The sequence below is a fragment of the Puma concolor genome, chromosome D4, assembly GCF_028749965.1.
Source record: "Puma concolor isolate L17-30 chromosome D4, mPumCon1.1.hap2, whole genome shotgun sequence".
NCBI classification, from domain to species: domain Eukaryota; kingdom Metazoa; phylum Chordata; class Mammalia; order Carnivora; family Felidae; genus Puma; species Puma concolor.
In genome coordinates this window covers 11,644,405-11,672,120 of record NC_141679.1, presented here as the reverse complement: position 1 = coordinate 11,672,120, position 27,716 = coordinate 11,644,405, and the positions used below count along the sequence as shown (strand labels likewise).

The window sequence follows — 27,716 nt, the reverse complement described above, 5'->3', positions numbered from 1 at the left end:
CCCCCCTCCCCCCCCTCCCCCACCACGCACTGTGTTCTGTCCCCCTGCTACGAGGAGCGACAGCAGCTGCACGGTGGTTAAGACTCTGTGCTCTGGGGGCAGGTGGGCTTGGTCGACCCATGGCTTCCCTACTCGTTTGCCCCCGGGGCAAAGTATGGACTGTGTTGGGCCCCGTTTCCTCATCTGCAAGAGAGAGATCATGGGAACTCCAGCCTCATGGAGTTACTGCGAAGACTGAGTTAATCCACGTCGAGTCTTAGGACAGCAACTGGCATACAAAGGGTGCCCGATAACTGTTAGCTGTTACCGTCGCCGTTCATCCCCCCCGCCCATGCAATCATCCGGGCTGACCACGCCCCCCGGCATCTCCACGTGCCCTCCGCTCTTGTTCTTTGCCTTCCCGTCTGTCTTTCCTTTGGATCATGATCCCAAGTCCCGACTTCCTCTGGATCATCCGCAGGACAATGATCCAAAGATGTTCATTGAAATTCTCTCAACATTCTTCTCTGCTTCTCAGCGGCGACATTCATGGGCTCCAGACTCGACTAGAAGTGAGTGTCTAGTGTTGTCCCAGGCACGATGAAGTTGCCAGGACTTCAGAGCTAAGTAAAATAGACAACAATACCATCCTCAAAATCACACAAACCCCAATTACAGGTTGGAATAAGGCCTGGAAGAAAACAGTCAGGAAACCGTAGAGATACCCCACATAAAGGGTGCCTGTTGTTGACTAAAGGGTTTCAATAGCTTGGATAAGAGATGATACTTAGGCTCCACAGCAATTAGTTTGTGACCTGACTAGCTGAAGCAATCCTGAAAAAAGAAGAACAAAGCTGGAGGCAGCACACTTCCAGATTTTAAGATATTACTACAAAAGTGTAGCCGTCAAAACAGAATGGTACTAGCACAAAAACAGATCAATAGAACAAAATAGACAGCCCAGAAGTAAACCCACGCCTATGCGGTCAATTAATCTATGACAAAGGAAGCAAGAACTTACAACTGGGGAGTAAGTCTCTTCAATAAAAGGCGCTGGGAAAACTGGACAGCTACGTGCAAAAAAATAAGACTGGACTGCCTTCTCATACCATATGCAAAAATAAACTCAAAACAGATTAAAGACCTAAATGTGAGACTGGAAACCACAAAAATCCTAAAGAGAGCACAGGTAGTAAGTAATTTCTCTGACATCAGCCATAGCAACATTTTTCTACGTGTCTCTCCTAAGGCAAGGAAACAAAAAGCAAGATTCAACTACTGGAACTATATCAAAATAAAAAGCTTTTGCAAAGCAAAGGAAACCATCAACAAAACAAGAAGGCAACCTACTGAATTCGAGAAGATATCTGCAAATGACATATCCAATAAGGAGTTAATATTCGAAATATATGAACTTACACAACTCAAGACGAAAAACCAAAACTCCAACTAAAAAATGGCCAGAGGACCTGAATAGACCATTTCTCCAAAGACGCCATACAGATGGCCAAGAGACACATAAAAAGATGCGCAACATCAGTAATCATCAGGGAAATACAAATCAAAAACCATAATGAAATACTGCCTTATGCCTATCAGAATGGCTATAATAAAGGGGCGCCTGGGTGGCGCAGTCGGTTAAGCGTCCGACTTCAGCCAGGTCACGATCTCGCGGTCTGTGAGTTCGAGCCCCGCGTCAGGCTCTGGGCTGATGGCTCAGAGCCTGGAGCCTGTTTCCGATTCTGTGCCTCCCTCTCTCTCTGCCCCTCCCCCGTTCATGCTCTGTCTCTCTCTGTCCCAAAAATAAATAAACGTTGAAAAAAAAAAATTTAAAAAAAAAAGAATGGCTATAATAAAAAAGACAAGAGGGGTGCCTGAGTGGCTCTGTAGGTTAAGCATCTGACTGTTGGTTTTGGCTCGGGTCACGATCTCATGGTTTGTGGGTTCAAGCCCCATGTCCGGCTCTGTGCTGATGGTGCTGGGCTTGCTTGGGATTTTTTTTCTCTCCCTCTCTCTCTGGGCCTCCTCCGATCTCTCAAAATAAATAAACTTAAAAAATAAAGACAAGAAATAACACGTATTGGTGAGGATGCGGAGAAAAGGGAACCTGCGCGCATTGCTTGTGGAAAGGCAAACTGGTGTAGTCACAATGGAAAAAAGTATGGAAGTTCCTCAAAAAATTAAAAATAGAGGGGCACTTGGGTGGCCCAGTCGGTTAAACATCTGCCTTTGGCTCAGGTCAGGATCTCACGGTTCACGACTTTTGAGCCCCGCATGGAGCTCTCTGCTCTCAGCACAGAGCCCACTTCAGATCCTCTGTCTCCCTCTCCCTCTGCCCCTCCCCTGATCTTTCTCTCTTGCTCTCAAAAATAAGTAAAAACATTAAAAAAATAGAAATACCACATGATCCAATAGTGCCCCTACTGGGTATTCACCAAAAGACCATGAAAACACTCATTCAAAAAGGTATCTGCGCCCCTATGTTTAGTGCAGCGTTATTTACAATAGTCAAGGTACGGAAGCAACCTAACTGTCCACTGAAAGACGAATTTAGGGTAAGATGCATATGCGTATATGCACGATGAAATATTATGCAGCCACAGAAAGGATGAGATAATGCCATTTGTGATAACAGAGACGGACCCGACGGGTATTCCGCAAAGTGAAACAAGTGACAGAAAGATACCACATGATTTATTTCATATGTGAAATTAAAAAAAAAAAAAAAAGAAGAAACAAAAGGGAACTCATGATTGCCAGAGAGAAGGGGTAGGGGGAAGGGCAAAACGGGGGAAGGGGGGGTGGGGCAGACACAGGCTTCCAGCTGTGGGATGAACAAGTCACAAAAGGCACAGCACGGGGAACAGAGTTGACTGTAGGGTGATAGCTTGGATGGTGACAGATGGCAGCTGTACTTGTGAGCACGGCCTAATGTTTACACTTGTCCAATCACTACGTGCCACACCTGAAACGAATGTAACTTCAGCTCCAATCAAATTTAAAAAAACTTTTTTTTTTTTTTTTTTTTTTAAAGAGAGGATACCTGAACGCAGATGGCAGCAGGGGAGATCGAGGGAGGAGTGGAAAAAACATGAGCATCTTTTAGGGGGTCACGTCCAGCTATCACCTCTCTACAGACAATTCCTAAGATCTTTTCTTTAGGCCAAACTCACTCCTGAGCTCAGCCCTGCGTATTTGCATTGGGCTTCTGGGCATCCGGAAACATCTATGCAACTGCCTTGCTGTAACCGTAAAGGCTTATTTTTCCCCCAAAGCAGTTCTTTCCCCTACTTTTTTTTATTCGAAATCATTCTGATGTGGGTTTCAGACTCCCTGACTCCCTCTCTTTTCATTAAGCTGCCTAGTCCTGCAGCTTCTAATTGGAACATTCCTTTGTGCTAATGCTTTGATTTCAACTTCTCTTCCCTCCACCTTCCCATGTATTCCCGACCACCCCCCTCACTTGACCAGGTCAAAAACCTTCAGTCTCTCACCATCACTCAGGTCCTTGTGACTGAAGGTCCTTGTGACGGTGGCCCCAGCCAACAACTGCCTATCCCATACTTAAGATCCGTACTGACATATCTTCCAGGCTGGTCAAGCTGAAATCCCTTAACTACCCATAAATGTGCCCTAAAGATGTAACCCCTGATAGCACTGCTAATGTTGTGTCTTCTGGAAGGTCCTTACTATCTTTTCGAATCTTCCTGGTTCTTCAAAGCCTATCTCAACTCTTTTCTTCCTGAAAATTATCCTCACGATCTCCATAAAACATCGAGAACACATCTCCCCTCTGAAAAATGAAGCACACTGTCAGTGGCCCTCTATGGAATCACGCTTGGTTGTATCTACATTTTTCCTATCATACGTACCAGACTGTTCCGCCCACCAAAGGCTTCTTCTGCTTTGTGGTCCCTGATGTGCACCCTGATCATAGCAGAAATGTGTACTTTTTATAGTGCTATCCACGTGAGCCAGCAATAGAAAACCAAAATATTCACTAAGAATCTAGAATACTACATCTTATAACTCCGACATAAGAATTTGATATTGCATTTCAAGATGATAATGCTTGTGAAAAATCCTCAATACTAAAAGTATTTACTGTGATTACATGCTCTGTGTTGTCGGAAGAATAAAGACCACAGTGTTTTCAAACCTACGGACGCCAGAGGTATTTATAAACACAAGTGAGGGGGTTGGGGCAGGGGGGCTGCTACTTAACAAGTAGACCTTATTTATTTATTTCATGTTTTATTTATTTTTGAGAGAAGTGTCAGAATGCGAGTGAGGAAGAGGCAAAGAGAGCGGGAGACACAGAATCCGAACCAGGCTCCAGGCTGTCAGCACAGAGCTCAATGTGCGGCTCGAACTCAAGAACTGCGAGATCATGACCTGAGCAGAAGTCGGATGCTTAACTGACTGAGCTGCCCAGGCGCCCCACAAGTAGGCCATGTTTAAATCCTAATCCAAACTAACCCAACTGTTTCTGAAACCATTAGAGGTTTCAGCGGGTCCTGGGTGACTCAGCTGGTTAAGCGTCTGGCTCTTGATCTCAGCTCAGGTCTTGGTCTCAGGGTCATGAGTTCAAGCCCAGTGTTGGGCTCCACCCTGGGCGCAGAGCCAACTTTAAAAAAAAGAAAAGAAATTTGAACACTGACAAGTAAGAATTAACTAATTTTGTAAACGTATGATAATGAAATTATAGTTTTTTGTTTTTTGGTTTTTTTTTTAGAAAGGAGTCTTTAGTTTTTAGGGATTCTTAATGTTTGAGTCAAATAATGGGATACCCAGAACATGCTTCAAATTCTGGGAGGGGTGGGGGCAGGAGGCAGTGAGATGAAACAAGACTGGCCAGGAGTTGAAAATTCCTGAAGCTGGGTACAGGGAACATAGTGGTTCTTCATGCGTTCTGTCCCCTTTTGTGTATATTTGAATTTTTCAAAAGGAAAGTTTAATTTACTGAGGTGCTTAGGTGAAATGCATTTTATTTTTTATTTGTTTTTGAGACACACAGAGAAAGAGAGCACGCACAAGTCGGGGAGGGGCAGAGAAAGAGGGAGAGAGAGAATCCTGATGTGGGGCTTGAACCCACGAACCGTGAGATCATGACCTGAGCCGAAGTTTTGGGCGCTTCAGCAACTGAGCCACCCGGGGCAGCCCTAGGTGAAATGCATTTATATTCCATGTGGACTTCGCTTACTACTATCTTGGCTGGTGGCAGGTAGAGAGGGCACAAAGATGAAAATTAATTATCTGGGATCCTAACAGCGGGAAACTTGCTGTGTTTGCTCCTCACCTCACCTCCTCACTCACTGACAGAAGGTCTAAAGAATAACCAAGTCAACAAAATGTGGAGCTGACAGGAAGGTGTATCAAAGGTCCCGAGTAATGTTCCCCCCCTGGCCTACAGTCTCGCACGCGAATAAAGAATACGTGTACGTGACTGGAAGAAACACTCGTGTGAATTTCAACAACATAAGACAACTGAAGGTAGTCTCCTGTAGCTTTTACGAAAGGAGACATTCCTGGATGCCCTGGTTTAGGGAACAGTGAACCTAAGGGTCTGTCGTTCCATGCAAAGTAGGTCCCTTGGAGTACGGCTTCTGAATTACCTGTATGTGCAAGTCAGTTAAAGCTGAATACTGCCTTTTAAATTTAATTTAATTTCCTCAATAAGGCTCAGAGTGCGCTTTGCTAATACAATAAAAAGAAAAAATAGGCTGTGACGAGCTCTTCAATTTTGGCGGGGAAACCAGACTGAAGTAAATATTCAATCCTTAGCCTGCTTACGGCAATGATGTGTTTTGCGCTGTGTCTAATGCAGTGATTTAGGCCTCTGGGCTGTGCTTGATTAACACGTACCACTGCTTTCTGTGCTCATGTGAAACGCTTGCAATACTCAAAGTGTATTTTATAGGCATCAGAGATAGCCATGTACCATTTTAAAAGATTATATATGACCATATATACAGTCATATCTATATACCAACTTCGATTTTGGGTGAATTTGGGTTTTTTTCTTCATAGATACTTTGTTTCAACAACTAAAGATGCCTTAACAAATTATTTTGTAAACACATTTAGAAATTATGGTTTATATACACAATGGAATACTACATGGCAATGAGAAAGAATGAAATAGGGCCTTTTGTAGCCACGTGGATGAAACTGGAGAGTGTTATGCTAAGTGAAATAAGTCATCCAGAGAAAGACAGATACCATATGTGTTCACTCTTATGTGGATCCTGAGACACTTAACAGGAACCCACGGGGGAGGGGAAGGAGAAAGAAAAAGAGGTTAGAGAGGGAGAGAGCCAACGCATAAGAGACTCTTAAAAACCGAGAACAAACTGAGGGTTGATGGGGGGTGGGAGGGAGGGGAGGGGGGGTGATGGGCATCGAGGAGGGCACCTGTTGGGATGAGCACTGGGTGTGGTATGGAAACCAATGTGACAATAAAGTCCCTATTTAAAAATAAAATAAAATACAAAAAAATAAAAAATGGAAAAAAAACCCTAATGTATTAAAACTGCCAAGCCCTTCTGATTATCTATCTTCTGGGCCTTGGGCCAGCTGCTCAAGGAGACTCACAAACCACACTCGCCGCACGTTTCCACACCTACTTCAACGAATGAGGTGAGATTCCCGGATCCTCATCATGAGCTACTACAGTCTTCCTCTTCTCCGGGTAAAGGGGAAAAAGTACCCCCTGCCTTCCCTCTCTCTGCTCACTCTAATGGACAAGGAGAGAGAAGATAAATGGGAGTACATGTCTGCCATAAATAAGCACTTGATGGTTTGCATTTAAACTGTAAACTCTATGCTCCTTAGGGGCGCCTGGGTGGCGCAGTCGGTTAAGCGTCCGACTTCAGTCAGGTCACGATCTTTCGGTCTGTGAGTTCGAGCCCCGCGTCGGGCTCTGGGCTGATGGCTCGGAGCCTGGAGCCTGTTTCCGATTCTGTGTCTCCCTCTCTCTCTGCCCCTCCCCCGTTCATGCTCTGTCTCTCTCTGTCCCAAATAAATAAATAAACGTTGAAAAAAAAATTAAAAAAAATAAATAAACTGTAAACTCTATGCTCCTTAAAGGTAAGGACCATAGTCTATTCATTTTTTGTTTTTTGTACCCACAGACTTCACACAGAGCCTTATGCACAGCAAGAATTCAAAACTGTTTGCTGAATGCCATGGGATTAATTCAGTAGGAAGGTGACACAGGATTTGTCAAATGAGATGCCCGTGTGGTCTGAAACCAGGGAAATCAAGCCAATCCCTGCTCCGAGATCACAAAAGGTTCCATGGGGCAGGAGGAGTCTTGGGTTTGGGAAAGTCACCATTGGCGGTGAGCCACTCACAGCCTAAAAGAACACCCAATGCATGCTTAGAGGGCGAGTTTGGAGAAGGGACAGAAAATCCTGCAAGTAACAGAAAGTCTCTGGGGTCTTGAGGTATTACAATTTAGTTTTTAAAATAGTAGCATGTGCACGGTCACAACTGAAGAACGTCTAAGAGGGCGACTCAATGCCACATTCCACGGAACATGTGTGTGATGATTTAAGAGAGAAAAACAAAATACAGAAAGTTAAAGAGCTTGAGGCAATGTTCTTGTCTCCATGTATCACCAAGTGATAGAAACTCCAATGGTGTTTCCCTAAAAAAATGGAGGAATGAAAGAGGGATGGCTTACACCTGCCTGGAGAGAGAGAGAGCTCAACTCTGTACAAGGAGAATATTTAAACTGCGGAGGTGACCAAACGAGAAGAGACGGAAACATTAAATGTGCAAGCTTACGTTTGTGGAGGTGGGTTCTAGTGAGCAAGTGTAGTGGAAAACAAACAAACAAACAAACTTGACTCTCTCCTGCACATCTGAGCGTAGAAAAGGAAATCTGCAACCTGGGATCACTGCTTTCGTTGTTCTGTGAAGATGAGGCTGTTGCCTTTTTTTTCCCCCCTGAAATTGCAAATAATCTAGAAAGAAGGTGGGGAGCTGTTTCGGAGAGAGGACCATCAGCGGATGTCTAATCTCTACCTCCTGAGGATGCACGTCATTGCCAGAAGCCAGATTAGCAGGTGTGTGAGAACGAGAACTTGGGGAGCACAGCGCTGGCATCCAGCACGTTTGGTTTTGGAAACGGCTGGAGCCGGCCGAACGTGGACAAACGGGCAAAGTTTACACACGAGGTCTTCGTGTGGAGAAACGAAGGGAGGAAGTCAGCGAGACACGGACTCCAAGCAGGCTAACATTCAGGTTTGGGCACCGGTATTTAAAGTAACCATCAGGGTTTAACTTCCCTGCATCCTGAAGAGCTACGGGCAACCGACGTGTCTAGGGGCAAACGCGCCCCCTTTGGAAATGGGTTTTTTGAAGCAGACATGTAGGAAAGGGCACAGGTATGTCCGTCTGAAATAAAAAGTTGAAATTTAATCCATAAACTCATAAATAACAGATTGTTCTTGGCCACCTCATGCTTGTGGGGGAGGCAGAAATTCCTCGCCAGGCAGGAGGGCAGAATTTCAAGGGATGAAAGTGAGGAGAGAAGAGTTCTACTCGCCTGATCAAAGCACTACATTAAAAAATGTCTTTGAAGGAAGAACACTGGTGACATCAAAGGAACATTCACTTGCAGGGGAGGGGGCCAGATGGAAAGTGTTGACTGCCGCTGACGGGGATGAGCAGCTATTTACGTGAGCCAAAGCCTCTCAGAAGCCAGCATGTGCTTGTCTTCTTGGAAAGCGCTGGAACTAGGACGTGGCCCAGGAAGTACCTTGCCTTTCACAAGGCCGTCACGTGGGCCCCAGGTTCCTGCAGCAGTGCGGGGACTCAGCACGGATGTCAAACGAATAGAATAAAGTCCAGCCGAAATCAAACCGATTTCCCCCTTTGGAAGTGTTTCCACTTGCTGGAGGTGAAGGTTTCTGGGAGGAAGACAAGATCACGTGTGATGGGTGCACAGCAAGCTGGGTAACATGCCACGAGATAGTTCTGAGCCATTTTCTAAACTTTGTAACATTCTCCCAGACCTTGGAAACTCTCGAACGCTGCTTCAGTCTCTGCAACTCCGTCCATCACCAAATTCCAGAAGTTTCTCCTAAGCTATGGAGCTTCTCAGCACCATTTTAGAAGCCACTAGGGTTTGCTGTCCTTTGTCTCCTTTGGTTTGAGCGTTGACAGTCCTGCTCTACTTCACACGGTCATCCATGTGACTGACTCACGCTGGAATCCACAACCGGACCCACACTGGCCAACCTCAAAGGCTTTCCAGACCCATCTTCAAAGGCAGAGTTGCTACGGTCATGTCCCCCTGAGGTCACTTCCCCTTCCGGCTGTGGCTCTCCTGAGGCTTCCCAGGATTCCCAGTGGGGACATTTCCTTCACTCTCCTTCCTCCCCTCGGATATTTTGTGAGTCCTTCCATTCGGGAACCTACCTTGACCTTACCTCTACATTTACGGTCAACTAGAAAATCAAAGGCAGGCAGGTTCTTTGCACACCCGAGCAGAAAACCCTAATATATTAGACATGGCAGCATTCCATTTCATAAGCCCAAGGACTTCTGCTTCTGTTAAGTTGAAACGGTTATATATTTCTATTTCTGCGTGACAAGTTACTTAAAACGAAAGCTGGTTAGGCACAGAACCACTACCGCCGTATGTCGGGGATACTTAAATTCTCTCATTTTAGGTGATCTTTCAGGCAAAGGAAAAGGAGTTTACGTAGGGGCGAGGAAGATGCTTTCAGCCTCCTATTTTTCTTCTGTAGAAATTTTTACAAGGCTCCATTTGGTTTGAAGGGAGGGTAAAAACAAACACTGGCTTGAAAATCCTGCCATTTCTGCTGGCAGTCGAGGAGCATTCTTGAAAGCTGCTCACGCAGGACCCAACAGCACATCGAAAGCCTCGTCTCCCTCTCCACACGAGGCGAAAAACAATCTTTGTCAAACCCCCTACTTCGCTGTAACTGTCACGTTTCTCAGAAAGAAGTCCTGCTCTTCAGTCAATCGGATTTGACGCACAGGCATGTTGGTAACAGTTGGGAGGTGTTAACTGGCTTGATTACACTTTCCATTAAACTTTTAAAATTCAATGTTTGGGTTCCTGATTTTATTTTGTGTTCCTCGGTCACTGTTCTCCTCGCTCCCTCCTTCGGTGAAGAAGGTCGCACGTTAACCCACTGCCCTGTCCAAACCGAGTTCTCTGCATTCGTAGCGTCTTTTCTCTACAGCACCTTTCCCACCAGCTCTGCGTCAGAGTGGGAAAACTGTCACCGTGCACTTGAAGCCCACCCTCTTCAAACCCGTGGTGGGACTTACGGTTTTCATTTTAGCAGATGTTCCCCTTTGGTACCTAGAGGCTCCTTATGGAGAGCACACTGGTAAGAGGGCCTGGGTCTGGAGTCAGAGATGCCTGTGTGTGAGCTGGGACCCAGCATGTGAGCTCTGGGGACCCGGGAGGTGTCACCTGTCCCGCATCTCCATTTCTCCATATCAGAAAGGGAATCATGGCACTCACTTATGCCACAGGGCCATGGGGAGGCTCGACGAGAACCCACCTATAATTAATACAAAGCAAGTCCACAATCAATGTCAACTGGTCCAACCTGCAGACGCAATGAGCCTTGAAAATGGCTTGAAATCCAGGAGATAGGATGTCAAGTACCATATCCTGTGCATGTGTTTTCGGATTACGTATTATGGATGATGTGTTCTAAAGGCTCAGCTACTTCAGTATCTGCATGTTGCATCTAAGATGGGACCCTGCCTCCACCAAAAACTGGAGCAGCTGGTTTTGCCAAGTATTGAGAATTATTTGTCTGGCTCAAGGTGAGGTACCCCCAAGTTGGCAGAAAGTCAAGAACAGCTAGAGAAGAAAAGCAATACAATGCAATGGCTTCTGTAGCTTCCCCAGAACTCTCTCGTACCGACCATTTCCCCCCTTCTCCCGCTGCCAACAGAAGCTCCCTGCCATCATCCACCTGCATCATGACGGACCTGGGGCCACCAGCAAAAGCCTGAGCAGACATCAACCCCTTTCCGGGGCTGATGAACAGGTGTAGTGTTGTCTTAAATTGGGACATCAGGCACCACCCTCAAGAAACTGTTATCTCTAAGGCTTTCCCAAAAGACCAACATGGGGCCAAGTGCTGTTTTGTTAAGTGGTTTAAGGGTAACAAAACGAAGTCATACAGCTCCTGTATGCCCTTTCTCCTAAAGGGCAGATTTTAGTGGGCAAACATTAAACACATACCGAAGCAATTACAGAATAATTGAGAAATACCCATGGCTATTGCATAGATCTAGATGAAGTCCTGTGAGCATTCAAAGTCTCAGAGAAAGGCTTATTACTAGAAACACACGTGGCCAAGTCCTGTGCCTCAGGCTCTCCTTCATAGGAAGCCCTACTGATCAACCACTCAACTTAACTGTAAGTTTTTCAGCTTCCTTTTTCGCCACTGTTTCCTGCATCTCCGAACGGCCTCCTTATTGGGTTTATCTTTTGTTTTGCCGGAGCATATACTCAAGCAATTCTTAAACGAGAGACTTAAACACACACCTACCAGAATAGCTAACATAAAAAAATACGGAAGACAGTGAACGCAGGAGAGGATGAAAAGAAATGAGATCATACGCTGCTGGTGGGGATGTAAAAGGGTAGAGGCTCTCTGGGAAAGAGCATGGCAGTTCCTTACAAAAGTGAACACGTGCTTACCACGTGACACAGCAGATGCACAGGACACTTCTGCAGGAGAAATGAATAACCTTATGTAAAAACCTGCAAGGAAATGTTCATGGCACCTGTTTTTTTTTTGTTTTGTTTTGTTTTTTTGCAATAATCAAACACTAGAGAAAAACCCCAGTTCTTCAGCAGGTGAATGGTTAAACGGCGGTATATCCGCACCATGAAACATCACTCAGCAGTGAAAAGGGGCAACTACTGATATACACAGTAACTTGGATGGATATGCAGAGTGAGAAAAGCCAATCTCGGAAGTTAATCCTGGATGACTTCACTTACGTGGCATTCTTGAAAGGACAAAATTATGGAGAAAGAAAACAGATTGGCGGTCGCAAGGGGTTGGGAGGGGTTGGGGGAGGGCGGTGGCTCCAGTTATATCTAAAAGGGTAGCAGGAGGGATCTCTGTGAAGGAACCTTTCCGTACTTAACTGTGGCCGTTAAGTCAATCTATATATGCACAGAATTGCATAAAACCACATACACATATGCCCACCTACAGATACACGCAAGAGTGCATATGAAACTAGTAACATCTGAAGAAGGTCAGTGGACAGAACCAATGTCAACTTCCTGGTTTTGATGTTACACTAAGGTCATACAAGATGTTACCACTGGGGAAACCAGGTGGGGGAGTATATGCGATCTCTCTGCGTTATTTTTTCCAACTACATGTGAATGTACAATTATCTCAAAGTAAAAATTTCTGTAAAAGAGGGTTTATAAGTAGAAACCTTTTTTAAGTCCCTGAGAACGTGATAATGTCTTTATTCTCACAAGGAAATCTGGCTTGGCCAGGCACAGACATCTAGGTCCAAAATTATTTTCTCTGACACCAGAGCGTGGAAGGCACTCTTCTACTATTTCCCAGGGACCTTTATGATTCTTTCCAGCTCAAACAATCTTTGATTCTAGGAGTTGGTTTTATTTATTTGTTCACCAACGTTGACTTTGCCTTGTGTTTATATTGCAATGCTATCAAAACAATAATAGCATACAGAGCAAAACTTATAATCTAAAACAATGGAGCAAATCCAATACATCATGGGATTAGAGTGTTTATAAAACACAATTTGAAAGACGGTGACTTTATTTATGCCTTTTTTTGGGCAAGTAATCTTTCAAGAAATGGTACAGAGATGTGGAGTTGGTGATATTCCTGTACCTAACAAAAATAAGGTCTTTATATAAGACCATATGTATATGTGTGTGTGTGTATATATATATATGTATACACATATATATACACATATACATATATATATGTATATATATATATTCCTTCTTATATAGTTCTTCTTATATATATGAGGAATAAGCATTTTTTCCTTTTTTACTTGAAACAAAATTTTTTACTGAAAATATTTTTTAATGTTTATTTACTTTTGAGAGACAGACACAGAATATGAGCAGGGGAGAGGCAGAAAGAGAGGGAGACACCGAGTCTGAAGCAGGCTCCAGGCTCTGAGCTGTCGGCACAGAGCCTGACGCAGGGGTCGAACTCACGGACTGTGAGATCATGACCTGAGCTGAAGTCAGACACTCCACTGACTCAAGCCACCCAGGTGTCCCAGCATTTTTTCCTCTTTAATGATAACTGGGAAGGTGACCGATATAAAAAAGAAAGAAAAAAAAACTGTGTACACGAAGTGTAAAATCTTAATGCTGAACAAAATTACAGCTGGGGGGTAAGCACTAGCCATAATGCGAAACTAAGTAGTATAGAAAATAAGCTACTTGGTAACCCAGGCAAACGTGCCCATAGCTGAGAAGAACCTGATTTGCAAATTTAGACCCACACATAGTTAGATGGATCCCACTCTGCACATCAAAAAGTCTCAGTATTCTTAAGACTGGCTTCATTAAATTCTGAAAACCTATTAATATTTATGGTGACAGCCATTTGTGTGAAAAAACAAAATTGGTTCCACACTATTTAAAAATCAGTAACTTTGCCGCTCAACAAAAAATGACAATAAATGTAAAATAAGTCATTTGGGTCATTAATGACCAAGACTGTGCCTGATAGGACTCCCACTTGAAGGAATCAGAAATATTTGGATTATAAACCCAAGTTCTCACTAATATACTTGGCAACAATGTCATTTCCCCAGAGTTATCGATAAATATTGTAGGATGTAATAATTTATCAAGTTAATTAAACGATATGGGACTCTTTAGATTTTTCATAGAGAGGCTATGTCAGAGAAGAAATAATTATAGTAAATTAAAAATGAAGATAAAAATAGTTCCTATTCTTCCAAAATGAACACATAAATTTCGATTCAAAAGAGTTTTTTACATTATCTTGCGATAGGTACTGAGTGTATACAATAAGCCAGGTAATGCACCTGCAGAGAAATATAAGGAATGAGCTGTGGCCTTTGAGACAATGACAGTCTAGCTGGGCAGATCAGGTACACACCTAAAGGAGACAGGGGCCAGTATTAAAGTCTAATGACTTCTCCAATATTGTTCCTATGAAAAAAACAATTCAAAGAGAAATACACTTTTATTATACAAAGGGCTTAATACAGGGACACTCAGTACCTTGACTGGGATTCGAAATGGAGATCATGTGCTTTATCGCATTACAATCTCCGTGACCACAGGGCAGCCACATCAGTGAAAGTGGAGATTTCCTCCTCCGAAAGCAGCCCTCAAAACTCAGCTAGACACACAGAAGTCACCGAAGGCCGCTTTTTCTTGGAGATGTAACCTAAATGTGTCTCTTTGTCATCACATAGTTTACTGTGCTTATTCCTTTGTTCAAATATGTATCTCAGTAAACATTTACTAAGCGCCGGGCAATGGAGATACAAAGACAGATGAAGGTCTGATTCTCAAGCTCACGGACCCGCATGTGAATAAATAAAACAGCGCATTAAATGCCCCAAAAGATGTGAATCCGGGGTGCTTGGGGAGCCACAGCATGGTGGTCTCAGAGCAAGTGAGGCCGGCGGTCCTGAGGGGGGCAGGTGAGGGAGAAAGGTGAAGGAAAGCGGGGAGGGAGAGCCCAGCAGAGAGAGGCATGCAGGAAAAGGCCAGAACCTTCACAGAATGTGTCCAGGAGATGGGAAAGGCTGCGGAAGGAAGGGGCTCTGCATGGAGGTGAGAGAAGGCTGAGGAGGGAGCGGGAGAAGCATCCGGAGAAGGTGGCCGGGGCCAGAGGAGGAAGGATGGTAATGGCCCAAGCTAGGAAGACAGGGCTTTGGTGCACAGGCAGGTGGTCCTCTGAATCACTGTGGCAGCAGCACTTGGATGTGGTGGAAGAGAGAGAGCTTGAAAAGGAGTAAGGAGGCTACTGCAAAACTCCCAGCAATGAGCCGTCGGGGTTTCAATAAAGGCCGCGGCTGTGCAGAAAGAGGCGGGGAGGGGCAAGATCCAAGACTTAGAAGGCAGACTGGACGGGACATGGTGACTTACTGAGTCCAGAGAAAGAATTGCCTCTCAGCTTACATCGCATGGGGATGGTCTGAATAAATCCTACTTCCTGTTTTCGACAGCAAGTGACCTACGGTGTCCTGATGGTACTCCGCTATCACGACTCGGATCCCGGGTCAAGCTCACTTACGGGTGCCGAGGGCTGTCACAACAGGCACAGAGTGAGGCCCAGGGAGAGGAAATGCTTCCAGAAAGGGGATTATTCACATGTCCATGTTCCCCAGACACCGCCGATAAGGAACAGCAACATGGAGACTGGGGAGGACCCAGGATGGGGGATCCCCTGCCCTTTTGGGAAGAATCTTTGTCTCAACCGTACGGATAGATGAAGTCCATTCGGTTTTTCTGGAAGAGCTCTGAGGCTAAGGTGCTGTGCGGAGGGGCCAGCCAGGGATGGACCAGCCAGGGATGGACCATCCCAGGGGGGCAGGCTTACCGACGAGGGCCCAAGCTCAGACTGGGGAAGCTGGGAATCGGGGAAGGAGACTGTGGGGAGCAGGGCACAACAGGCCCAGGCCGTGCTGGGTCCACGAACCACGCAGGTGTCTTCTGGCCGGTGCTCACGCAAGGGAAATGGGATCCTGGGGATGAGGGGGTAAGCCAAAAACCAAAAGAAGTGGAATGGGCAGGAAGCGAGAGGTCGGCACGAGGTCAGGAGGCTTCTCGTGTCTGCCTGGGAAGGGCTGGCCCTTCCGAGGAGGACCTGACAACACAGAGAGAGGGAGAGGATCATGCCTGGCTCTGGGATGGGGACTAAGCCTTCGGGGAGGCGGGTGGGTTGTGATGGGCTCCAGGGGTCGCAGGAACTGGGGAGCGGATGGGCATTTTTCTGGGGAGACGGTTCACAGCTTTCGTCCGTTTTGCCAAGCGGCCCGTGACTGCTACACCTCGAGACCCACCATTCTGGAAATGCGCCTGAGCTCCCCAAGGCAGCTCTGCTCGGGGAGCCAGGGGCTGACTCCAGATCACAAAGGTCGTGGTCATGGTCAAGGGAGATCATGGAAGGGACTCAGGTTCCCTCACAGCGAGGCATTTAAAGGCTCCCACACCAGCCTGAGCAAAGCCTTTTTGGAGATGAGTGTTGTGTATCGTTTAAAGAAGTTCCACAGTCTGAGTCAGGGTCAAGACCCAAGGGGGTGGATGAGAGGAAGCTGGCTTCAGGACCTCTTCACTGGCCTTCCTTAAAACAACAAATCTTCCAAAAATAAAAAATAAAGAAGCCAATCTCCAGGGTCTCATTCCTGATGAAGAGACATGTTTGACTTCGTCCTGTCAGTACTGGGCTCAGGAAACACTAATAAACAGCAAGTCTGGTGCAATGCCTCTTTTGCATTTGACTCCCCACCCCCCTGCCTTTTTTTTTTTTTTTTTTTTTTTTTTTTGCATAGGAACCTGTGGTTTTAGAAGACACACAAAAAAATGGCTTTCCATATTAAAGAGGCAAGAAGCACACAGGCACACAAAGAGAAAGAAAATCTAAAATTGGAGAGGCTTGTACTAAACTCTAGGGAACGGAGAGTCACTTTTCACCCACATCCTGTGAGGGCAGAGAAAGCACAGGAAAAGGTTTCTACTCAAACGTGTGTGTGTGTGTGTGTGTGTGTGTGTGTGTGTGTGCGCGCGCGCGCACGTTGGTTTTTCTTTTTTAAAGAAAAACATGAATCATTCATATCCACCCAGATAGCTGAATAGCTCAGCTGGACATTTTTGTTGTTGTTGTTGTTGGTTTGCTTTAGTTCCCTTGACTTGTGAAAAGATAATGAAAAACAAAAACTCCTTACAGCGAGCCATTACGTGTCAATTGTGAACAGCACATACTTTGTACCCAAGGAGGTGTGGGCGCCGCCCCTGACTTGCTAAGTAACGCTGGGCAGGTTGCTTGCCCTCTTTAAGAGCCTGATGATTCACCAGTTAAAATGGGAATGAGAATGGTTACAAACTTCAAACGGATGCTGAGAAAATGAAAGGAAACGTACATCAAAAAATCCTAGGCTAGTCTGGCGCACTGGGCATTAAGAATAGGAGCTGTGGAGTAACTTCGCTGTCAATGAAACGACCCACTCAATGACACACTTTGCGCATCGTCATTCACATCCTAACAGGTAGAAAGAAACGATCCATAAATAGTAGGACTGTGTTTCTCAGCAAGGATTCGTCCCCCTCCCCCGTGCACCAACGTGGGTCATCTGTCCAGAGCCACACAAGGTCCGGAAAGCCACAGTCTGGAAGACACAGCTCATACGTCCCAGAAGCCTATCCACTCCTAGCAAAAGCCCTGGCCACCTCCGCTATGCCCAACTTAGCTTGGAACTAGACGGTATTCCCAAGTTCACCTGGGGCACAAAACGCTCTTTCTGAGAATGTGTTCATCAGATGATCATCCTTCTTCAGAAGCCATCACAGTTCCACTTCCATCGTTTTCTCCAAGGGAACCTTTACCTACTTTCTGTAAATTCACCCTATCGGGAAAAATCCCTCCCAGGTTTTGGGTCTCGTTATTATGTTCCTAAGAGCGGCAGGCTGAGGGACTATGAATTCCTCCTTCCTTTTGACAATCCCGCAAAGTTTCCACGTTATGGTCTTTGCTCTAAGTGTTGGGACTCATTCACGATGGCCCAAAATAATTTCAGCAAGCGTACTGCACCCACACCAAGTATCCAGGGAACTTCTCTCCCCGGTTGGAATGTTACCTGTGCCAAGGTTTGTATATGGCTTTTCTTGCTAATCATTGCATTACACCCAATTCCTTTTCCCTCCGGTTTAACCACAGGGGGGGATGGAAAGCAAACAAACAAAAAAAAAAAACAAAAAAAAAAACCAAATTCTTGTTTAATTTTATCAAAGAAAGCTGACTTTGCTTTTTACTGAAATTCATAGACACTCCTAGACAATTCCCTTATCGTCCACCAATTCCTTCAACATCAAGGAAGCATGGATGGGCACTCGGATGGTTAACAAAGGGATTCCACACGTCTGTTCTGGACATTCCTCACCAAGGTGACATTATCACAGATGCCTTTCCCAGGGCAATCCCGGCAATGGTATTTCCTTACCCGGCAGTCTCTCTGAAGTGTTTTCATGAGCGCGTTGTAAGTTTCTGTGTCAAAATATAACCCTTCGTGCATGTCCTGCAGGAAATCCAAGTCCTTGAAGGTGGGGTTGGATTTCTCCCTCTCTTTTCGGGAAGCTCTTCGCTTGTACGTGGAGCCTTTCAGGTCATACGTGAAGTGCATTCTCATGGAGCGCGGTAAGACGTTGTTCATTACCACGATCCTGATGTTAATGCCCCCCGATTGCATGCAGTACAGTCCGTAAAATTTTGGCAAAAGAGTCCTTGGATTCTGGTTCAAATTCTAAAAAGAGAAAATGGGAAAAAATGTTTTAAATCTCCAATTTTCATAAAATAATGCTCCATCAAATATGTGCTTTCATCCAATATGATAATGAAAAATGGAATGTGGTTATCTTTATGAAAGGCCATAACTAGAGGCGCCTGGGTGGCTCAGTCGGGTGAGCCTCTGACTTCAGCTCAGGTCATGATCTCGCGGTTCGTGAGTTCGAGCCCTGCGTCGGGCTCTGGGCTGACAGCTCAGAGCCTGGAGCCTGCTTCAGATTCGGTGTCTTCCTCTCTCTCTGTCCCTCCCCTGCTCCCACTCTGTTTCTCTCTCTCAAAAATAAATAAACTTTAAAGGCCATTACTAAAATATTGCTATTTCTGATCTGGCTCTTAAGGTGGTTCACTGGAACAGTAACTTGATCATTCTAAACCCATGGTATTAAAAGTGGCTGAACTGAAAACAGAGTGTCCCAAATGAGACCCAACTCAAAACAGGGAAAGAATGGATTAGAGCCATGTGTGACTATGCTCTAAAGGAGCTAAAAAGAAAACTCATTGCTGGGGTCTAAAAGATGAGCGCTTAAAATTTTAGTAGCTCCTGAAAAAGTGTCTTCCAAAAAATGGGTAGACCAATACACAAAGTCACACTTTGTTAGACCATCTGCTTCTTGTCACTCGTCACCAGGGCCACAAAATATCAAGCTTTAAAGGCTCTGTAAGCATGATCATTAAAAAATGGACACTTGTTCTCTGAAAAATGGGAATACCATGGATTATTAGAGAAATGTAACATTTTAATTTTATTTCTGGCCAAAAGAATTATGCATTACTATCCTTTGCCTGCTTTTCTGTAGTTTTGGGTTATTGTTGGGAGTTTCTCAGTATATTCTGAATATTCAGCATTTTCCTATTCTCTACAGGGCAAATATTTTCTTCCAGTCATGTTATCTTTTCTACTATTAAGAAATACATGCCTATTTTTAGTGTTTCACTTTAAAAGTAGGCGAGAAATTAAGAAGTTTGCTGGAGGGCATTTATGTCACGAAAAGTTTCCCTACTACCCCGATCCTTCTTCCAATTCCCAACTTTTAAAAAAAAGTTTTTAAAAAACATTTATTTATTTTTGAGAGACAGAGACATAGTGTGAGTAAGGGAGGGGCAGAGAGAGAGGGAGACACAGAATACAAAGCAGGCTCCAGGCTCCAGGCTGCTGTCAGCACAGAGCCCGACATGGGGCTTGAACCCAAGAACTGTGAGATCGTGACCTGAGCCAAAGTCGGACCTTCAACCAATGAGTTATGCAGGTGCCCCCCCGCCCCCGCCAATTCCCAACTTTTATATATATTCCTATATATTTGTTATACAGATGTTATACCCCAAGCTTATAATTTCTTCTAGTTTCTTCCAAATTTTTACTAGTTTTGGTCATTTACATTTGGTTTTTACTCCATATGGAATTATTTCATGTGTGTGTGTGTGTGTGTGTGTGAGAGAAAGATCTGAAAATAGGAATTATCTGACCCGATTGATCTATTTGTCTAGAACTATACTAATTCCACATCTTTAATATTAGTGCAGGTTTATAGATTTTTTTTGGTATATGTTCCGGCAGGTCCACCATTTTAATTCTTATCAAAACTATTTTGTCTGTTCTTACAACCTTCCCCTTCCACCGTTTATTTTTTTAAATGCTCTTAAAACGATATTTGTTTCCACTTTCTTCTGTTTGTTTTGCTTTCATTTTCAAATGAATCAGTTCAGAGAAAAATCCCACTGGCATTTTTTTTTTTTTAAACACAGACTTAGTTCACTTTGTTTTCCTTGTATAAAACTATGTGGCGAACACAAGTGGAGCCTGGGTCTTCTGCACGGAGACTCTGGTGTGGGCTTCCCAAGATGGTCAGTGAACTCCTGATAGGGAGACTTGATGAACAGTCTCTTTCCAGAGGTGGGGAAGAGACAGGTGTAGGTCTTGGGAATCAAAAGTGGCCTTGGTGAAGTTGCCCGGGGGGCAGGGCAGACCCTGGCTGGCGTGTAGCAGGCGTCAGTACTGTCATTGTCCGTATCTTCTTGGGCTCAGGGACAGAGACAGTGCCAGTGCCCCTGGGGTCGAGGATGAAGTGCATCAGCACAGAGCCACAGCAGCTGGTCACTCCGCACGGGACAGTGTGGGGCTTGATGATCTTGTCCCCCGAGTCACCTCACCACACAGGTCCCTGGAAAGTTTGGCAGGGATCACGACCTCACGGTCGGCACTGGCTACCTCCCTGGAGCACTTAACACCCAGACCGATGTGTCCATTGTCCTCTCCGATGGCAACAAATGCCTAGAACCTGGTCTGCTGGCCAGCATGGGTTTGCTTTTGCAGCAGCATATTCTTCAAAAGCTCCTCGAGGGACACCCCCAGGAAAAAGTCCGTGATCTCAGATTCCTTGATGGGCAGGGAGAAGAGACAGATCTTCTCCAGATCTTCATGTCTTTGACCAGGTGGCCCAGCTTGGTGACCGGGATCCACTCCTTGTCCTCAACCCCCACAGAAGCCACCGTGGTCTCCCATTCCAGGGCCCCCAGACCCCCCAGGCTCATCGGCAGCACCAGGGTCAGCTGACACTTGGTGTTTTCTCAAAGAAGCCCTCATGATTGCAATTAGACTGGATTTCTAAACTGATGAGGGAGAACTGAAGTCTTTATAATACTGAGTTCAGGAACGATGCGTGTCTCATTATTTCTGAACTTTGTATGTCTTTGAATAACAATTTGTAGTTTCTTTCATATTGATCTTATATATTTGTTTTTACAGATGCAAGCATTTTAGAGTTCTTATTACAAAAATTCTTTTGGGGGAGGCACCTGGGTGGCTCAGGCAGTTAAGCGTCGGACTGTTGATCTCGGCTCAGGTCATGATCTCATAGTTTGTGAGCTCGAGCCCGAAGTTGGGCTCTGTGCTGACAGCGTGGAGCCTACTTGAGGTTCTCTCTCTCTCTCTCTCTCTCTCTCTCTCTCTCTATCCCTCTCTCTGTGCCCCTCCCCTGCTCATGCTCACTTTCTCTCAAAGTAAATAAACAAACTTAAAAAAATTCTTTTGGGGTTATTGTTTACACATTATAGTTCTTACTATAACTTGATTTCCTTATCACAATTATAGTATGCTTTCATTTATTTGTATCTTTATTCTTCTCATCATGTTCACTACAAGTTCCTGTTGTCATACACAGGCTCTCATTTTTTTCCTTTTATTCTCCTACTCTGTATGATCTGCATAATGGAACACAATGGAGGGTGTAGACATATCCTGCAAATCTGGACTCTCATTATCTCTAGAAACTGCTGGCTAATTTTCTTGAAGTTTTGCTCCTTTTTTTTTTAATGTTTATTTATTTTTGAGAGACAGAGAGAGACAGAGCACAAGGGGGGTGGGCAGAGAGAGAGGGAGACACAGAATCCAGAGCAGGCTCCAGGCTCTGAGCTATCAGCACAGAGCCTGACGTGGGGCTTGAACTCACAAGCTGTGAGACCATGACCTGAGCCGAAGTCAGACGCTCAACCGAATGAGTCACCCAGGTGCCCCAAGTTTTGCTCCTTTTTAACTGTATTGTTTATAGAGAACGGTGTTTATACTTTTCTTCTATTTCTTTTTGTGCTCAAAAGTTATTGCTAGAAATTCTCACAAATACACCAGACAGGACTTCTATAGGAGGACACCTTTATCTTTATTTCCAACGAAAGGGCCCTTGTTCCTCTCCATGAGGTATTAGGTGAACTCTTGGAGACTGAAGAGTGCATCGTACGTGTGTGTTCACTTATTTATGTTAAAAAACTTCCCTCCCAATTGAAAGAATTTTAATTAGGAAGAGATGCTGAATTCTGAATGCCTTCATTTCTACCCAACATTTATTTGGATCATCACACGATGTTCACATTTTTTCTTGTTAACTGGGTAAATTATATTATTTGTTATGTTAGCTTACAAGTAAGATTCAGATAAACCACTTGTTTGGCTGAATGTTACAATTTCATTTAATTTTAATTGATTTCAAATTAAAAGCTGCATCTGGCTAAGGACTACCATATTGGACAATGCAGTTCTATCTAAGCTTAGAACTAAAGAAGTTTAAGACTTAACTCACTTAGCAGGTGAGTAAAGTGCAATGTCAGTTTGATCCCAGTTTTATATTATTTAAAAATGTGTGTATGAATAGAATACATCAGGAAGGACATACACCAAATGTTAGTAACATGTATCTCTGGAAAAATAATTAAAATTGGCTGCATTTTTCTAGCTTTTCGGGATCTTCTGTTTTCTCTAATACAAAGCACATAGACCATATGCTCTAAAACAATTTCCTTTTTGTTTAGGATTAAACCTTTAAAAGGTTTTTTTAAAATTTTTTTTCTTAATGTTTTTATTTATTTTTGAGACAGAGAGAGACAGAGCATGAGCAGGGAAGGGGCAGAGAGAGAGGGAGACACAGAATTGGAAGCAGGCTCCAGGCTCTGAGCCATCAGCACAGAGCCCAATGCAGGGCTCGAACTCACAGACTGTGAGATCATGCCCTGAGCCGAAGTCGGACGCTCAACCGACTGAGCCACCCAGGCGCCACTAAAAGGTTTTTTTAATGTGACTTATTTTTGAGAGAGACAGAGAGAGAGAGAGAGAGAGAGAGAGAGCGAGAGAGAGAGGCAGGCAGGGAGGGAGAGAGGGAGATGCAGAATCCAAAGCAGGCTCCAGGCTCTGAGCTGTCAGGACAGAGGCCGACGCGGGGCTTGAACTCACGAGCCATGAGATCATGACCTGAGTCGAAGTCAGACACTTAACCAACTGAGCCACCCAGGTGCCCCAGGAGCAAACAAACCTTTTAAAATCTGTGCCTGCTCTCCACTAAGATTTTTATTTAGATTTTTGACCCCTATATTTATGTGTATGATTTACAACATTTAATGTCTCCAGCAGATTCTGAAATTAAGTAGTATTTTTACAGCTGTGTTTCACACACAGCTTAGCGCTCGATGAACGCTAACCACTCATATGCCTACCGCGTACTGGATGCCAAGGGTCTTGCGATGCACTGCTTCCTCTATCCCGCATCCTGTACCCTTCCTCCATCACAACACTTGTCGAAGACACGCATTTCCCAGCTTTCACAGACTAAGGAGACTACAGCTCCGACGTTAAGTCACTTACTCGTGGTCACACAGTTAGGTGATGGCTGAGCTGGGATCTGAACCCAATAACCGTCGCGGTATAATCCAAACACACCACAAAGCTCACCAAAGGGAAAGAAACATGGCACAGGGTCACTGTAAGAAGACATAGGAGAAGAGGCGCCTGGGTGGCTTGGCTGATCAAGTGTCCAACTCTTGGTTTCGGCTCAGGTCATGATCTCATGGTTTTGTGAGACGGAGCCCCGCCCGTGTTGGGCTCTCTGCTGGCAATGCGGAGCCAGCTTGGGATTCTCTCTCTCCCAATCTCTGCCCCTCCTCCGCTCACGCCTGTCTCTGTCTCTCTCCAAATAAACAAAGTCTTACAAAATAAATCAAAGATAAAGAAAACTAAATAATTTTTTTTTAAAGCATGGGGGGGGGGCGGGAAACTGTGGTGGAAAATAATGAAATCTCAAGTAGGATTTTACTGATGGGACGGTTACTTACCATGTAATAGCCTGGAAGTAGCTTCTGAAGGAACTCAGCTTCTTTATGCTGAACGGTTTTGATGATAAATTCATCATCGCTGGTCACAAAAAACAAGGATCCACTGGCTCCGGGGTTGGACAGCTCTATTAGAGGTTCACTACAGATGGAATACTACAAGAGTAGATAAATAAATGATTAAAAATACATTTAGCATATATGATGCTTCCAAGGAGGAAAATCATAGGATTATGATCTTGGCCATTCTGAAACAGGAAGTTCTCTTCCATGAGCTTCCAAAGGAGGTTCCATGTACATTAAGAGGGCTCTCTGGGATTTCTAAAAATTTAATTGATGCATTTATCTTAATGATTCTATGACAAACAGAAACGCCTTCTCACCTCCAGTGTCATATGACAGAATCATGAATCATCAGGTCTTTCCAACAAACTAACGTCAACAGTACTGTTGTCTAAGGTGTTTTGTTTTCGCCAAGTGCCCATAAAATAACGACTGAAGGTACAACTTATACTGTGTATTTGTCACTTGAACACTAACACCTATTCTATTTGCTTTCCCAAAAGATGTCATGCATGCATGGTTTCAACGCCTGTAGCTCCAGCCCAGATCTCTATAATGCTCCAGACCTGTACGCCTAACTTTTAAAAATATTTTTAATGTTTATTTATTTTTGAGAGGCAGAGACAGAGCAGGAGTGGGGAAGGAGCAGAGAGAGAGGGAGACACAGAATCCGAAGCAGGCTCCAGGCTCTGAGCTGTCAGCGCAGAGCCCGACGCGGGGCTTGAACTCACGAACCACGAGATCATGACCTGAGCTGAAGTCGGCGCTTAACTGACGGAGTCACCCAGGCGCCCCTGTATGCCTAACTTTTTCAGTAGATATTTCTATTTGGTTACACCATGAGCACTTCACTTGTAACAAGTTCAAAGTCAAATTCATCTCAGGGCTATGGTCAGCCCCTATGATGCCTCTGTAGTAACTAGAAAGAGGTGCTTTTCTTCTGGAAGAAGGAGCTCTGGGTCAGATACAAGGCTGATAAGTAAAAGAAAGGCTGGGTTCCAGCCTCTACTTCTTCAGCTTAGCCAGGTATTCTTAGGCAGTACACACCCTAAACAACTATACATGGCAACTCTACATCATGTGCATCCCTTCAACCTCTTTCTTTCCCCTAATTCAAGGATCGGAAACATTATTTATTCTGTTCCCAAACCAGAAACTTGGGCATCAACCTTGATGCCCCCCCTTCCCTCATCTTTCGTACCCAGACTAGCGATGGTATCTGCCGGCTTCACGCCATTCTTCGCTCATACCGTAAATTCAGTGGTTTTACATCATGTCTGGATTGCTATGGGAGACTCCACCTTGCCTCAACTATCCACTCTCCATTTCTCTCCTGCATTTTCCACCAGGAAACTGGAGATCTTTCTAAGATGCCAATCTGATCAAGCCCTTCCATGCCCTCACATCTTTCGATGGTTTCCGACGTCTGGATAGATGAGAACACCCAAATCCCTTAACAGAGCTTTCAAGGCCATGCATGGCCCCACCTGTCCTTCCAACCTTCTCTTTCATCACTTCCCTCCTTAAAATCTAGCTTTAGCCACGAAGAGGTGCTTCCCATATTCTCAAATGTGCCAGCGACACTCACCTACGAGGATTCTGCATTTTCCTTTATCCCAAACAACTTCCATTCTACCTTCACCGGGCTGACTATTACTCATTCATGTATTCATTTAACACTGAGAAAACTTCTGCTGAGCATCTGTTACGTCTCAAGCACTCATGAAGCTTAGAGCCCAGGAGGAGAAAACAGACGGTAACCAAGTAAATCAATTATACATCAGAACGCAGTAAGTGCTGTGGAGAAAGATGAGGCACGGAAAGGGGGCAGAGTCCCAGCCGTGACTGAGGACTGGGCTGCGGTAAACTTCAAGAAGGCTGGGTCACTAAAGCCTCACTGTGGGGGGGAAGGGGTGGGGACTTGAGCAGAGGCCTGGGCTGTCTGGGGGAAGGGCGTGTCAGGGAGAGGGGAGCTCCAAATGCAAAGGTCTTGAGATCTGGGGATCTCAAGGCACAGCCAGGGGGCCAGTGGCTGGAGCAGAGTGAGCAGGGAGGGCTGCAAGGAAAGGGGCCAGAGGGCAGGTGGGCCAGACCGCACAGGGCGGCACGGGTCACTGCAAGGACTTGGAACTTTGCTCTAAGGGAGCTGAAAGCCGTTGGAAAGTCTGGAGCAGAGGACCGACCGCTCCGTCCACCGTGCTGAGAAGCCACCGCAGGTGGACATAAGGAACACGCAGGGTGCACAGCAAGGGAGCGGCCGTGGGACGTCGCGTGCAGGGACGCGTGTGGGACTGGACAGCACTTACTCTGGAGCCCTCTTCCCGCTCCTGCTTCCTGGCACCACATCTCTGGTTCTCATCACGGAAGTGACCACAAAACCCCTCACGTGCCTGTTCAGGATCCCGAGTCCCCACCAGCCTGCAGAACTCCACAAGGGCACCGGCTACTCGTACCTTATGCGGTGACACAGGGCAGGATCGGTGCCTGGCACACAGCAGGCACGACACGAGTTTTCGCCAGACGAAGGGCTGAACTTCACCAATTAAGGTGAAGGGCTGTCGATCTCACCCAAAACGTCAAAACAAACCCAGAAGAGAAGTCAATGTCTGGTTACGGAGCTCAGTGTTCACGAACCGAGGATCCCCATTACTGACTTAGAGAAACACCGAGGGTAGACAAAAAGGTCAAGACCCAGCGTGTGAGATGAGACCAGTCCTGGCGAGGGGCAAAGAGGGGGTTTAAACAGTCGCACCCTAAGGGTGGAAATGTTGGCAACATCGCCCAAAGCTTTCTACCTGGGCTTCTGGATATTTAAGTGTCCATCACAGAAAAGGCTGAGAGGAGGGAGTAGGAGGTGGGGGAGTGGGGGACAAGGAGAGGGGAGGGAGAAACCGGGAGAAAAAACAATTAAAAGGCAGTTCTAACTGGTGACTTTAAATTCTCTTGCTTCGGCAGCACGTGGATGAGGGAAACACAATTTTCCAAGAAAAGAAAGAAGTAACTGCATGCTGCCTTCTATCTTCTCCTTCTTTCCTCCAGGCTTGCTTTTTCTTTTTCATGTGGATTTATTTATTTTGAGAGAGAGAAAGAGCACACGCAAGGCAGGGGTAGGAAGAGAGAGAGACAGAGAGACCGAACGTATCCCAAGCAGGTTGTGTGCTGTCGGCACAGAGTCCCTGACGAGGGGCTCGATCTCTTAACCGTGAGATCGTGACGTGAACCGAAATCAAGAGTCGGATGGGTAGCGGACTGGGCCACCCAGGCGGCCCCGGGCTTGCTTCCTGAGGCTTTCTTGCTGAGCAGCATTAGAATGCTTTGGTCATTACGAGTGATGCAGAGACGAGGAAAAATAAGAATGCACAAAGGATGCCGTAAAAGCCCAGCGGAAGCAGAGGGTGCTTTCCTGCCGTGGGTGCAGGATCCACCTGGAGAGCTGGTTGAGTGTGAAGGGCGTGGGACTTGGAATCACCTTTTTTCACATCACGGCTCTGCCAGCGGCCACCTCAGCGACCTGGA

At 45.4% G+C, this 27,716-nt stretch overlaps 1 protein-coding gene and 1 pseudogene across 1 annotated transcript in view; both read right to left on the bottom strand.

The window, feature by feature from the left end:
- The window catches only part of PIP5K1B (phosphatidylinositol-4-phosphate 5-kinase type 1 beta), a 293,079-nt gene that overhangs the window by 74,027 nt on the left and 191,336 nt on the right, over positions 1–27,716 (bottom strand). The window contains exons 5-6 of the mRNA XM_086684735.1: positions 24,141–24,293; positions 18,208–18,507 (exon numbers count right to left, since the gene is read on the bottom strand). Coding sequence (XP_086540861.1) covers positions 18,208–18,507; positions 24,141–24,293 — 453 coding nt within the window. The remainder of the gene's footprint in view (positions 1–18,207; positions 18,508–24,140; positions 24,294–27,716) is intronic.
- Positions 19,875–21,206, bottom strand: LOC112868513 (small ribosomal subunit protein uS5 pseudogene; annotated as a pseudogene).